The following is a 14,415-nucleotide window of genomic DNA, read 5'->3' as shown; positions in this document are numbered from 1 at the left end:
ACTGCATTATCAGGTTTAGTACACGCATCAGCACGAGGGACTTAACTTTTCCTTGATGTGCTTGGATAAAGCACTTTCTCCCCTGAGACAGAGCAGCTCAACGGATGAGCTGATTACATCAAAAACCAGAAGATGTGGAAGGAATGGTGAGCATCCTACATGAGCCTAAAACCTCAGCAGGTTGGTAGCAACCTGTGATTTGGGATGGCTGTCACATCCCCATGCTGGCGTCCTCCCAAAGGCAAACTCACCAGCATATTACAAATGATTAACATAAAAATTGGGTCAACAACATGTCTTCACTTGCACTACTAAGTGCAGAAATGAATTTTACACTTAAATGTTTAGCGTGATGGAATTTTTTTCATCCTCTCTGGTGTCATTGTTAGTGTAAAGACTGGAATGATGTCATGGATTTTTTTTTTTTTGCGGTGTGTAGTGATGCTACTGATTTTCTTTTGTTTTCAGATGATATTCGGCTGGAACTACAGAACAACGCTGACATTGTCGATCAGTTGAATACATTAGCTACCTTGGCTGTAAACGTGTCCTCCTGTGTCTCATTTAATCGCATTCAGGCAGTCAAAAGCTTAGAGGAAATGGAAGAGGTGGCAAAAGAGCTTTTCCTGAAAAACGAGCTTTTCGCAAGTATGTGACAGAGTCTCAAGTCCCTCTGTAAATTAAAGTTATCCCGGTAACAGGGTCGCAGTCCAGCATAAGACGTTTGCCTTTCCACCAGCAACTGTTGTGGTCACAGCTCCCACCACACAGCAACTGATTTTGAGCCAGTATATGTGGGACCTGCCTGCTGAGACCTCCTTATGGCAATGTTTTGCACTCTCTTTTTTTTATACCTCCTTTTCTCTTACACCTCAGCTGTCTGTATAGAAGCCCTTTGGTCAACTGGTGTTTTCTCTTGGTTAATTTTTTGGTTTGAACAAATTCCACTGCCCTTAGTTCTTCATAACAGCTGCCTTCTTCAGGCCCCCGTGGGAAAAGATGCTTTAATCAACGAAGATATCATAGAATGAATCATAGAATGGTTTGAGTTGGAAGGGACCTTAAAGATCATCTAATTCCAACCCCCTGCCATGGGCAGGGTCACCTCGCACAGCATCAGGATGCTCAAGGCCCATCCAACCTGACCTTCAGGGAATGGGGTATCCACAACTTCCCTGGGCAACCTGTTCCAGGGCCTCCCCACCCTCATTGTGAAGAATTTCCTCCTTTTTTCTAGTCTAAATCTGCCCCTCTCCAACCCATCCCCCTTAGTCCTGTTACTACATGCCTTTTTATAAAGTCCTTCCCCAGCTTTCTTGTACAAATATGAGACACTTAAACTTATTAGAAGATCATAAAGCTCTTGAGATGTTCCAGCCAGACACGTCGATATTATGTTGGGTTTTCTCAGTCACATTTTTCACATTTGTGGGATTGCAGCTTCAGATCAGACCACAGAGCGGGACAGGGGGAGCAGGGAATAGGAATATAAATTAATTTGAATGATACAAATGTGTCTTAATTTTTGAAGAATGCTCAGTATCTCCTTAATTAGGATTTATTTATAAGTCTTGTGACCTGTTTGGTTTTATGCCTCATAATTGAGGGATGGTGGAAACCTATTTTATTCTTGGAATTTATAATTCCGATAGTATTTATCTGTTCCTACAAAAGCAGTTTTCTTACACGTTTGTCCTCCATCTCACCATATGTATGGAATAATCAGGAATGATATTCTGGAGAGAAAAGCTTGTGTAGCTCTGCCTCTACTCAAACAGACACTTTAAAGGAAGCAAAGTCCTGTCTGTCACACTGTATCTACAGTGTGCCATTCCCTAACAGGAACCTGCAAAGCTTTATATTCTTCGACATCTCAGCTTTGCAGGAATTTGTGTGGGCACATAAATATGTGAACGGCTTTCCTGAGGTTTTTATGTTGCAGCATCGCTACGGGAACTCTGTTGATCGAGTGTCTTCGGGCATGTTCGTGAGCGGTGCGGGTGCTGAGTGACGTACCTAAAGGATATGTGACAGACCACGTTAGCAGCAAGATTTTTCCAAATGCAGCTGGTTATTTTGAGAGCTTTTGGATTTTGAATGCTCTGTAGGAAAAGATTTAGAGGCTCTGCAAGTGTGTTTCACACCCAGAAGCACTGGTCACATTTGAAATTATGAGTAGCTCCAGTGCTGCCTGGTTTCTACTTCCAGACCCTTGATAAACAGCCTACCCATCTGGGCTTTATTTATGCAGCAAAGATGAAACGAGGGGTTGTAATGTAGAAAAGGCTTATAAAAATGAGGGGTTCCTACCTATCTGTGTGTACTTCTCCCCTGCTTTTGACTCTGAAGGAAAGCCTATTCCCTTTCTTTTTTAAGGTATCATTTTCAAGCTGCCTACAAGCAATAGCAGCCCCGGACGCTCAGTTCGTGGGGGCTTGGCCCTCCCTCCTGTGCTCAACTACACCATCCGCATGAGCAGCAGGATCACGCAAACCACCAACAGGATCAGGGAGCGCATCTGGACCGTGGGCCCACACAATTCCACCTCGCAGAGCCAGATTTACAGCCGGGCATTCATTTACATCCAGGACAGCATCGAAAGAGCCATTATTGAGTTACAGACTGGCAAGAAACCAGAGGAAATAGCTGTTCAAGTCCAGGCCATGCCCTACCCCTGCTACAATAAGGATATGTAAGTTGGCGTGGCTTCTGTCTTCGTGCTTTGTGTAAGCTCATCTTGTCTGGCTGGTGGGATTCACGAGCTGCTCTGGTCTCCTTAACACCGTGGCATAGAAATAATTTCATTTTGTGTGCTTTTTTTCCCAAAGGTTTGAAGAAAAGAGGAAATATTGGACTCTAGGATAAATGATCCGTGTTTACTTTAGTTTAACTCACTGTCCCTGTTTTACTACACACGATAGAACCGAGTCTGGGGTTGGCAGGACTTGGGTTAAATATGAGTGTTGGTTTATTCTGCAGGTGTTTGTGTGCAGATAGTGCAGCAGAACTTAGAAAACGTATTTACTGGGGGAAAAAAAATCTCTACGTTTATGAGCTTTGTTCCTAGAGATTGCTCTCCAGCTGTGATGTTTGTCGTTCATTCCAGTGATTCTAGCTAATGTTCAGTGTACAGTGAGTTGTTTTCAATACAGGTGCCTCTCAGATGCTCTAAGGAGGGTAAGAGGGAAGATGAAGTTGTAGCATTCATCCCTGCTGTAATGAGAGAGGACAGAGAAGCTTCTGATGCGCTGAGTTAATCGTAGAATCAGGGAATGGTTGCCAGGGTTAACAGCCTGTTACACAGAGCACTGCAGCGTGACCTGTGTGTGGACCAGAATAAGTTTTGAATCATGAAGCAGAACAAAAAGTTTTGGATTGTCTTCCTTTCCGCCCATCTTGAGCCAGGTCCGCGGCAAATATAAACTGCAGCTCTGCCAAATGCAATAGAGAGAAGCGAATCTCTCACAGCTGAGGACCTGCCCCTCTGGCAAGACAATTTCAGTCTGCGTTGGAAAGCTGGCAGCGTGGTTCTTCCTCAGAGTTATTGCCCTGACCACAGCTGCTGACCAGACTGTGTGGAAAACACATAGGGAAGGGATTCCTTGTCTATAAGAGAGCACTGAAGGGCGTTCAGCAAACAGCACTGGTGGGCCACGAGGGTCTCCCTTGGACCAAAAGCATGGACTAGACCTTGGAGTTCTTTTTATTGAAACTCCTGCATGAGCTAAAAGATTGTCTGGGAGCTATAGCAGAGCCATTAATCTCCCATGTCAGCCTGTCGCTTAAGAGAGCCGGGGACCTACAGTCTCTTCTCAAGGTAACAACATGCAAAGTGACTGCAAATACGCAGGCAGGAAGCAGTCAAACCAATTGTCAGCTTCTTGCAGCCGATACATGGATTATTGCTGTGAGAGAGTTTTGTATGGTGATTATCTGGCTGCTGGAGGCGTTTACTACAGTGCTGTCTGCTCCTTTTCTTGTTCTTGGGGTCCTGAGAAAGCCGCTTGCCTCCAAGTTCCCCTCCCCAGCCCAGGTTCAGAGGGACAGGAGTTTGCTCAATTATTAAAATACCTAAAGGCTTTGGATTTGCATCCTGCAGGAGTCATCATAAAATGACTGCTTATTGATTGTTATCACATAGTTACCGTCCTGTAGGGAGAAGGAGGGAATGTTTGTACCGGTACATAGCAGGTGTTGGGAAATGCTGAATGTTTAATAGCCTAGAGACCATGCACAAGGTCATAGCCAGAAAAAAAAAACCCAAACAACAAAGAACTAATAGAGCTGCTGAAATGCTGTTTCATTGTTCATTATAAATATGGCTTCATGTGCCTGGAAACATTTCCTGAAAGCACTGGTTTATGGGAAAGCTTCAGCTTTACAGGTAAAAAAAATTAAAAACAAATGTAATCCTATTAATTTCCTACGTTATTGTACATTAAACATTGCCCAGGAATAACACTGATTTTTTTTTTTTTTTTTTGGAGCCAGCTTAGAAAAGAGGGAGGAAAGCCTACGCTCTGTAGGTACAATGAAGTGAACCTCCTGCTATAAAAACTTCCTTTTCATCGCAAAAGCAGAAATTTACTGTGGGCTGTTGTATTTTTTTCTGAGCACATTTGGCACAGGAAGGAAGTTTTAATGAAAATGTAGAGCCAAGAATTGTGAAGCCCACGTGGTAGACCTGGATCTCCAAGACCTGTCTGGTGGGGTAACAGGATAAATGCTCTGTGGGGAAGCACCTATATCCAAACTGCAGCTCCAGGAAATATGGCCTGATTATAAAATTTGGCCATTATATCCGAACTGGGAATTCTGGCTGGCTGCAGCGATGTTTCACAATCACCCCATCAGAGAGCCAGGAGATGCCGCTGCCCATGGCGGTTCCTGCTCCTGCCAGTGGGGCTGCTGAGCCAAACTTCCCAAATACATCTGCAAATCCCCCTGTAATTTAAGAAAAGAAAAAAGATTGTGAACAGTCAGGAGTTTCATGAATAGAAAATCCGATGCAATGGCCAAAAAGCCTTTTTTGTAATTATTAATTATGCTGCACGTTTTGAAATATAAGCATGTCTTTTCCTGTGCCAAAGTATTATTCTGAAAACTATATTCTGTAGAAAGCCTTAATCCCTGGAACATTTAATCTTCAGCTAAAGCTTCCCTTTGCCTTTTACAGGTTCTTAACCAGCGTGACCTACTCTCTTCCTTTTGCTCTGATGGCTGCCTGGGTGCTGTTTATAGCTGACTTTGTTAAAACACTTGTTCAAGAGAAAGACCTGAGGCTTTATGAGGTACGGATGGAACTTTCTGGGGCGTGTGAAATTATGAACAGATTTTCCTTATTAGTGAGTGGTGTGGCTAATGTGCAATATTAAATGGAGCAAAACAAACATTAAGGAAAATAATATTGCAGATATTTAGTGTTTGACCTGCAGTGTTGGGATGCTGATATTGTAACCAAGCTCAAAGCTGGAGAAATGCAGTTTGCTTGCCCTTCTAGTGGTGAGAATATTGCTTTGCAGTTCCAAACACTGGAGACATGGGGAGCTCACCAAATTACAAGTTTTCTGGAGATTTAAAGCTCTCTAAAAACTGACTTTGAGTCATGCTTGTTGAGGACAAAGACATGAAAAGTGACTTATTTCCTATCCTTGAAGTCATTATGCTTAATATTTCAGAAGGTGCTACGTATTACGTGAGCTCCTCTGAAATTAAGTTCTTTGGTCAGGTTGCCTATTGGAAATGAAATATCACCGAGACAGGGGAAATTTATTAAGGTAACTCAGGTTTTCAGTGTGAACGCAGTCAACTCGTGGAGCTCGTGGGTTGTGATGCTTCATGCTTGCAGATCCTGTCTGTGCTGCTCTTTTGCGACTGACTGCTTTGGAAACCAAGAGCATTCCAGAAAAGTGAGTGTGTGGTTTCTCCCTAGTTATCGACAGTCAGCATGTCAGAGTATGAAAGAGCACAGTTTGGTTGCATATCCTGTCCAGAAACCAAAATAAGAACCAGTTCAATATCAGCAGAAAGATCTCTTATTAAAAACTTGTCACTTATGATTCTTTTATCTGCTTTTTTTCCCTGTAGTACATGAAAATGATGGGTGTTAATGCCAGCAGCCATTTCATCGCCTGGTTCATAGAATGCGCCATCTTCCTTCTCATCACTGTCACCTTCCTCATCGTTGTTCTAAAAGTGGGTGACATCCTTCCCAAAACAAACACAGCGCTCCTGTTCCTGTATCTTATGGACTACAGCCTGTCCATCATAGCTATGAGCTACTTCATCAGCGTTTTCTTCAATAACACCAACATAGCAGCCTTGGTGGGCAGTCTCGTGTACATCCTCACCTTCTTCCCCTTCATCGTGCTGCTCGTCATCGAGAATCATTTGAGCTTTTCTGTGAAGAGCCTACTGGTAAGTTCAGTGTCCTCAGCACAGAAAGGACATGGAGCTGTTGGAGCCTCCAGAGGAGGCCACAAAAATGATCCAAGGACTGGAGCACCTCCTGTACGAGGACAGGCTGAGAGAGTTGGGGTTGTTCAACCTGGAGAAGGCTCTGGGGAGACCTTAGAGCAGCCTCCTGGTACTGAAAGGGGCTACAGGAAAGATGGGGACAGACATTTTTGCAAGGCGTGTTGTGACAAGACGTGGAATAATGGTTTTAAACAAAGGGAGGGGAGATTTAGACTGGATATAAAATCATAGAATAGCGTGGGTTGGAAAGGATCTTTAAGATCATCTAGTTTCGACCCCCCTGCGATGGGCAGGAACACGTCCCATATAAGGAAGAAATGTTTCACAATGAGGGTGGTGAAACACTGACCCAGATTGCCCAGCTGGGTGGTGGAGGCCCCACCCCTGGAAACCTTTAAGGTCCGGTTTGATGGGGCTTGTGAGCAACCTGATCTGGTTAAAGATGTCCCTGCTTCTGCAGGGGGGGCTGGACTGGATGACTTGTAAGAGTTCCTTCCAACCCAGAGCATTCTATGATTCAAAGTTCTGCTTTTCAGTGACATGTATGTGGAAGCAAACTCTCACCTTCGATTCACTTCAGCTCCTGCTATAGTTTGTGTCACAAATATACCCGAGTTGAGTGCCTGTCTCAGTCCTGTCACTGGGCACTGACAGGTACGACAGCACGACAGGGGGGCTGGCCATGGCCTGTTTGAGGGAGACACAACTATGTCCCATGTCTGAAAGCATTCCCTGTGGAATTCTAGTGAGTGCCTACGTGCCAACTGAGTCACAGCAGCCTGAGCTGTGTACTTTGCCCTTTCAGACTGCAAAGAAAAAGCACTGTGAAAAATGAGGCTGTCTCAGTAAGCAGTTTAGGTAGCAGGGCAGTGAAGCAGGGTTGACTCTGCTCGCTGCTGTCTCTGCTCATCCTTTAATTTCACGTATCTCCAATTCCTAGGAAATTCATCTAAAGCCTTGCTTCTTATCAAGGGTAGAAATAGGTACATTTTAGGTTCCCAAAGCCAGCCTTTATTTCAAAAGGCTAAAATGCAGCCCTGTACAGGCGACGGGTTGTAGGAGTGGAAGCAAAAGATGGGCAGGCTCTAAGAAGACATTACAGCCCACCACTAGACGCGTTACCCAACATAAGCCTGGTCCAGTGCTCTTTGAGACTGCTGGAAAAAGAAACCCACTAATTTTTCTAGCTACTGGACCAACGCAGTGAGGTAGCCAACTGATTGACTGCATTCATTTCTCTTTGAGACAAATTCATGGTTCTGTATTTTCAATTTTGTTTATTCCACAGAGTCTTTTGTCTCCAACCGCGTTCAGTTATGCAAGTCAATACATTGCTCGATACGAGGCACAGGGCATAGGTATGTTTATTGTAGACAAAACTTAGATGCTGGGCTCCTGTGGTTGTGACGTTTCATTAACTCATAAGGATTCTGTTTGTATTTCTGAATGCCTTTCTGCAGGTCTGCAGTGGGACAACATGTACAAGTCCCCAATGATTGGAGACAACACTTCCTTTGGCTACATGTGCTGGCTCATTCTGATAGACTCCATCATTTACTTCATCATGGGATGGTACATAAGGAATGTTTTCCCAGGTAAGGCTACAAAGCATTCAGGCTGGCTCTGTACCAACTCTTTTAGAAGACGATAAATACAACGCTGGCTGATTCCATGATTCAGACAGTAAGACATCCTGCATATAAAGGATGTGTCTGCTTCCTAGATCAAAGGGAGCATGACAGTTGTTACTGGAGCACATCCAGAGGATGTGGTTGAGTCTCCATCCCTGGAGATATGTAAGAGACAGGTAAATGAGATGCTCAGGAATCTGATTTAGTAGTAGACAGGTACGGTTGAACTTGATGATCTCAAAGGTCTTTTCCAACCAAAAAATTCTATGATTCTATAATTTTGTGGGTGTCTGACACTATTAATGAAACTGAGACAGAGCAGAGCAAAGGAGAATTAGGGTTCCTTTGCTTGTCACATGGATAGCTGGGTCTCCTGAAGAGGCTGATGCCAAGGACATGGGGTTTGTGGTCTGCTCAGTGAGAGTGAGAACAGAGCATGTCAGCCTGCATTTGTCAGCAGAGTGATTGTGTGTTGTGTTACTTCTATCATTTGATCTCAAAAAGTAATTCCTGCCTTGGGCAATAGCCAGTACATTTGTCTTTTGCCTTTCTTCCCCACCTAATGAAGCAGTCTGCTGGCATACGGAAATCTACCCAGTGGAAAATGTAAAGTACTCCTGCCCTCCAGCTATGAAGTTACTTAGAATGACAAATTAGTGAGTGCTTCCTATTGTATCCATTGTGCAAATTCTGTGCCATGTATCAGTAGTTCATGAGCACATCAAGAGGGGACCGATCTCTGTGGAGTCTATTTTTGATATTTGGAGTGCACCCCTGTAGTGATTCTTCCTCAGAAACGGATGCCTGAATGAGGTTCCTCTTCTCCTTGCAGGTAGATACGGCATGGCTGCTCCCTGGTATTTCCCGTTGCTTCCGTCTTACTGGCTTGAATACAACAGTTACCTCCCCTTCTGGACTGAGAAACGAAAAGATCTGCTCTTCACCAAGCTGATGTTAAGGAAAGAAGCCACCCTTGACAATAAGATATGTATGTGAATGCATATGAGAAGGCTCCAGAGAGACCTTAGAGCAGCTTCCAGTACTGAAAAGGGCTCTAGGAAAGCTGGGGAGGGGCTCTTCATCAGAATGCTCAGGGATAAGATGAGGGAGAATGATTTTTACCTGAAAGAGGGGAGATTGAGATGAGATGTCAGGAAGAAACGTTTTCCTGTGAAGGTGGGGAGGCCGTGACCCAGGCTGCCCAGAAAAGTTGTGGCTGCCCCGTCCCTGGAGATGTTCAAGGCCAGGTTGGATGGGACTTTGAGCAACCTGATCCAGTGGGAGGTGTCCGGGCCCATGGCAGGGGGGTGGAACTGGATGGGCTTTGAGATCCCCTCCAACACAAACCATTTGATGCTTCTATGTAGAAATACGCTTTTCTTTGTGCAAGCAAATAAAGGTTTGCACTTGGTGAAAGGGATGCATACTTCTTTCTTCATCTCTTTAAATATTTACCCTCTAAAATACTGTAAGATCACGTACAAAGGCTTGATGATTCTACCTAGCTGGAAATAACTCAGTAGTTTTGCTGTATGTCCTCTCATTTTCTGTGCTTGCTTAGATTAAATTAAGTTAGGTGCTCAGAAACATCTAAATATGAGACCTTTTCAAAAGTGATTAGCGCTTATTGTCAGGAGTTATTAGAAGCTGCAGAAGTAAAGAGGAGAAATCCCAGCGAGCTCAAAGTGATCTGGATCCTGTGAAATGTTCTTTATATCTCTAGCTAAAAGGCACCTGCTTTTCCTTTATTTTCTTTTTTTACAAACCCTGCTTATCTCTGAGGTGAAAAAAGTAGCACAGATGCCTGCTGGAGCACAGTAACTGTCCTCTCCCTTCCCTTTGCTGTCAAAGGTGCCCCCCCGCCTCACCTGGAACCCGAGCCCACTGATCTCACCTTGGGAGTCTCTCTCCGTGGCATAACAAAGGTTTATGGATCCAAAGCTGCAGTGAACAACCTCAGCCTCAACTTCTATGAAGGGAATATCACTTCCCTGCTGGGACACAATGGAGCCGGGAAAACTACGACCATGTGCGTATCTTTTAAAGCTGCTTTTTCTTACCCTGTGGGGCATGATTTGGGTGAATGAGAGAGCAAGCAGGGTTGCGCAGTGTTGGGAGACTGAATAAGATACTTTATTAGGCCAAATCTCTCTTGTAGTTTTATCCTGCTCGTGGATAACCTCAGCAATCCCTTTATTAGAATTAAAGCTTCTTTTTCCGCTTAGGAAAATGCTTTTTAATGTGATAGGATATCTGTAATACACAGAATTGTTCTAGCGTTTTGTTCCATGACACTTTGGTGCCTGGGGTCGGGTTGTTCTGAAAGCTGTGGGAGGCTTGTGCACGCACCAAAGTTGAGGGGGATGTTAGCAAGGAAGCTTAATAAAGGTGTACTTAAAGCTTAATAAAGCAGCGTAAAGTCATGAGTTGGCTGGGCTGGACTGGCAGTGGATTAATACACTGGCCTTTCAGCCCATCCAGCTTCGCCATTTATAAATTATTATTTGAGTTGTTAGATAACAGCACTAAAACAGACCTGTAGAACTTGATTTCTCCACTGATACGTATGTGCATCCCTTTGAAAGCAACGTTAAGCTGATAAATATAAGCCTCAGAAGAGCCAAAACCAGTAAGACAGATGTGTGCTTCATCTCAGCTTATTATCAATTCATCTCATATCCTCTTTGCAAAGTGTAGGCGAAAGGTGATATGCAGAAAAGTAAAATAGCTTTTTGGAACTTAGCGCAGGCTTCAAATCCTGAGTAAGGTCACAAGTTACTCCTTTGCTTTTTAATGATAGCTAAAAGTCCCAGGAGAGAGAGAAGCTCTGGGAAGGTGAAGGACAGTCTGAGACACATCTTATCCTTTAGCCCTTGCAGGGCAGCACCAAAAATGACCTGTAACGTGCAAATAGTTATTCTGAGCAGGGGGTGCTTGACTCAGCTCTGTTGGGTATCACTAGGTATGTAATTATTTGCTTGAACTAGATGGAAGTGCTGCTCACTGTGAGGTATCTTGTCTGGAAGTCCTCCCTCATTTCTGCTCAATCATGGCAGTGAAATCAGGTTTCCATGCTTTGATGTGGTTAGTGAGATGAAGAAGTGGTTTTCGATCTCTGCTGTGGTTTGCAGTGTGAGGCTGTCCAGATACTGGAGGCAAACCTCAAAGAATGAAGAGTAGCTGCATTATATGAATTCCCAGTGATTAAGCTGGAAGCCAGGGCATTCATGAGTATAGATGGATGGAATGTCCAATGACTTAGGGAGGGCAAGGCTAAAGAAGATAGAAGTGCATGTGAAAAGCAGCCAGAATTCAGTGTCTGAGCTTGGTACTTGCCCCCCATTCACACAGAGGGATACGGGGGTGTCCTTTGATATTAATTGGCCTCTGTGCTACCAAAGCATGGTCAGACAGCAGAAGAAGCAGTGGCCAGTGGTCTCTGGCTGGAAGAAGCGTGATGGTGATGTAAGGCAACTTTGAAAGTGATGATAGCTACAGTGGAAAGAATTACCCATGACTTTCTTGTTTTTCTGACTTCCTTTTCCAATTATTTTTTCCCTTTCAGCTCTATTTTGACTGGATTGTTCCCTACATCATCGGGTACTATCTTCGTGTATGGCAAAGACATCAGGAGTGACCAGGAGGTGATCAGGAAGGACATGGGGGTGTGTATGCAGCACAACGTGCTCTTTAACTACCTCACCACAAAGGAACACCTGCTGCTCTACGGGTACATCAAAGTCCCTCACTGGAGTCAACAGGAGCTCTACCAAGAAGTAAAGAGGTATAAAAATAGCAGGGTTGGAGAAGAGAGAGGGCTGTCAAAATGAGTCACTTTGTCACTGCAAAGCTCAAACGAATGGTTTTGAGGACTGCTGCAGGTGCAGAGCAGAGTTCAAATAATGCCTTGGTCCGACTAAAGGAATATATTGATATCTGTGGCTGTAAGAGAACAACGCCTCTTCTCCAGGGGGGTTCCAAGCTTCTGTGGCAATTCTTTGGAGATGAATTGATAGGCCTAAGGGTCTAGTTCTTGCCGCTTTATGATTTTCCCCATAAAAAGATTTCATCAACCAGTCAAAAAATGATGTTGGGTTTATTGTTTCTGCGGAGAAGTGAAGCAGCTAGAACTTCCCAGGGAGCTTGGATCTTGATGTTCTCAGTTGATGAGGTTGAGCCCTTAACTTTGACTTGCCAGACGGAAACTTTGAACACATCCTAAAAAAAAATGTTTTGACTTTAAAACCCAGTGACTGAGCTGCTGGGTGAATCATCTCCCTGCACTGTGACCATTCAGTAGAACACTCCATACCTGAGCAGTTTTTCATTTGTAGTTGCGGGTTTTTGGATATTTTCAGATCCCTTGCTTTTAAAAGATGCCTGAAGGACAACCTTTGGGGGTTTTTTTCCTTTGTTTTCAAGGACTTTGAAGGAGACTGGACTGTACAGCCATCGTCACAAGCTGGCGGGCTCGCTGTCTGGAGGAATGAAGAGGAAATTGTCTATAGCTATTGCTCTTCTGGGTGGATCAAGGGTGGTAATACTGGATGAACCAACCACAGGGGTGGATCCTTGCTCTCGGAGAAGCATTTGGGAAATCATCTCCAAGAATAAAAAAGGTACTGTGATGAGACAAAATGCTGCCAAGTGGCAAAGATGATTCATGTCACTTTTGAAATTATGATATCAGTGGGTTTTGGAGACCACAGAGAATGAATTGTGGGAGACTGGGATTTTGCAGGCCTTCTGGATGCATCCTGGCTGGTTTTTGTGTTTCAAGGTGTCAATTGACAAGTAACTTTACCACAATATGGAGTTTACAGTACAGTAGCTTCCCACTTCTCTCTAATGTTGCCTTTCATCACATTTCACTAATAATTCCCAAAAATCTCAAATGGTTTTCTGTGCCCTTGTTCAGCATAGCTTTCACCCGTCGCACGCCATTGCGTGTGTTTGTTCAGTGCTGGCTGACATCAGCTTTGTGTTTTCCAGGCAGAACCATCATTCTCTCAACACATCACTTGGATGAAGCAGAAGTTCTGAGTGACCGGATCGCCTTCCTGGAGCACGGAGGACTCAAATGTTGTGGTTCACCATTCTACCTCAAGGAAACATTTGGCGATGGATACCACCTGACACTCACAAAGAAGAAGGTTTGTGTCTGAACTGATCCAAAAGTTTCAACTTCTTGGGTGGGAAATGAGTCAGTCTTATTGCAGAAAGGAAGGTGGCACGTCATAGCATCCCACAGAAATGAAGCAGGCTGCGGAGGGTCCATCTCAGTCTGAGATGTCTATAGTGGAATGGTTGCTCCAGTATACTTCCACTTTCATGGAATACCTTCTTTATGTGTCCACTTTATACCTGGATGACAGTGGGGTGTGGTTTGGGTTAAAACCTTGGGTTTAGCCACACAGGTTCAAGAACGTGCTGGAATGTTTCCTTGGGCTGCCAGTAAGATCATTTTTCATACGTGTCAAGCACTGAGATACCTGGGTTACAGCGCACTCTGTTCTCTGTCTCGCTTTTCCTGTCCCATGCTGGAATTCACTTGCTTTTTGAATAAATAAGTTTCCTTCAGAATGACAGCCTGTATGGATTTTTCATGGGAAAAGAGTGTATTTGTGCTGGCAGCCAAGTTCAGGTGTCAGCTCTCTCACAGCAACTTGAAATGTTGCATACCTAGATTTGAGACCACCTACTGATCAGCCTATGGGACAGGATTGAAGTTAAATGCTGTGGTAGAAGGTTTGACCTTGCTGCTTTCAGTGACAACAGAGTGTTTTCCTCCTATTTCAGAACATGATTGAAGAGTGTGACACCGCAGCAGTGACCTCCTTGATCCAGTCCCACCTCCCAGAGGCTTATCTCAAGGAGGATATCGGTGGAGAGCTCGTGTACGTGCTTCCACCCTTCAAGTCCACAGTCTCAGGGGCCTACCAGGCGCTTCTTAGAGCCCTTGATACCAGCTTGAGTGATCTCCACCTTGGTTGCTACGGGATTTCAAACACAACCGTGGAAGAGGTATGAGCTCAGGATCTGCTCGATTTAGTGAAAGGTTATGGAGATTAGCTTCACAGCACTGCGTAGCCCTGCTTTCTGGGCTGTTACGGACGCGAGAGCTGCAGGTGGTTTGGTTGTTCACTGTGTTATACTTAAGAACGTGTGAGTGCATGGATATGTTCATAAATCTACACATCTACTAACACACAAAGTGTGCTGCTGCTTCACCTCGCTAACAGCTTTCTGTATTTTACCCAGAAAATGAGATACTGGAGTTAGACTGAGGGGAGAGAGCGGTGATGCG

The 14,415-nt window shown here is 44.3% G+C and overlaps 1 protein-coding gene across 1 annotated transcript in view; it reads left to right on the top strand.

Moving 5' to 3' along the window:
- Positions 1–14,415, top strand: part of ABCA12 (ATP binding cassette subfamily A member 12) — a 94,239-nt gene that overhangs the window by 49,182 nt on the left and 30,642 nt on the right. Inside the window, exons 22-33 of the mRNA XM_069860499.1 lie at positions 469–648; positions 2,377–2,692; positions 5,177–5,291; positions 6,088–6,417; positions 7,766–7,835; positions 7,938–8,072; positions 8,941–9,096; positions 9,960–10,137; positions 11,674–11,892; positions 12,531–12,727; positions 13,101–13,261; positions 13,908–14,132. Of these exons, the coding sequence (XP_069716600.1) occupies positions 469–648; positions 2,377–2,692; positions 5,177–5,291; positions 6,088–6,417; positions 7,766–7,835; positions 7,938–8,072; positions 8,941–9,096; positions 9,960–10,137; positions 11,674–11,892; positions 12,531–12,727; positions 13,101–13,261; positions 13,908–14,132 (2,282 nt within the window). The remainder of the gene's footprint in view (positions 1–468; positions 649–2,376; positions 2,693–5,176; positions 5,292–6,087; positions 6,418–7,765; positions 7,836–7,937; positions 8,073–8,940; positions 9,097–9,959; positions 10,138–11,673; positions 11,893–12,530; positions 12,728–13,100; positions 13,262–13,907; positions 14,133–14,415) is intronic.

The sequence above is a fragment of the Phaenicophaeus curvirostris genome, chromosome 7 (genome assembly GCF_032191515.1).
Source record: "Phaenicophaeus curvirostris isolate KB17595 chromosome 7, BPBGC_Pcur_1.0, whole genome shotgun sequence".
Taxonomy (NCBI): domain Eukaryota; kingdom Metazoa; phylum Chordata; class Aves; order Cuculiformes; family Cuculidae; genus Phaenicophaeus; species Phaenicophaeus curvirostris.
The sequence above is the reverse complement of the archived record's forward strand: the minus strand, read 5'-3'. Positions and strand labels throughout refer to the sequence as shown.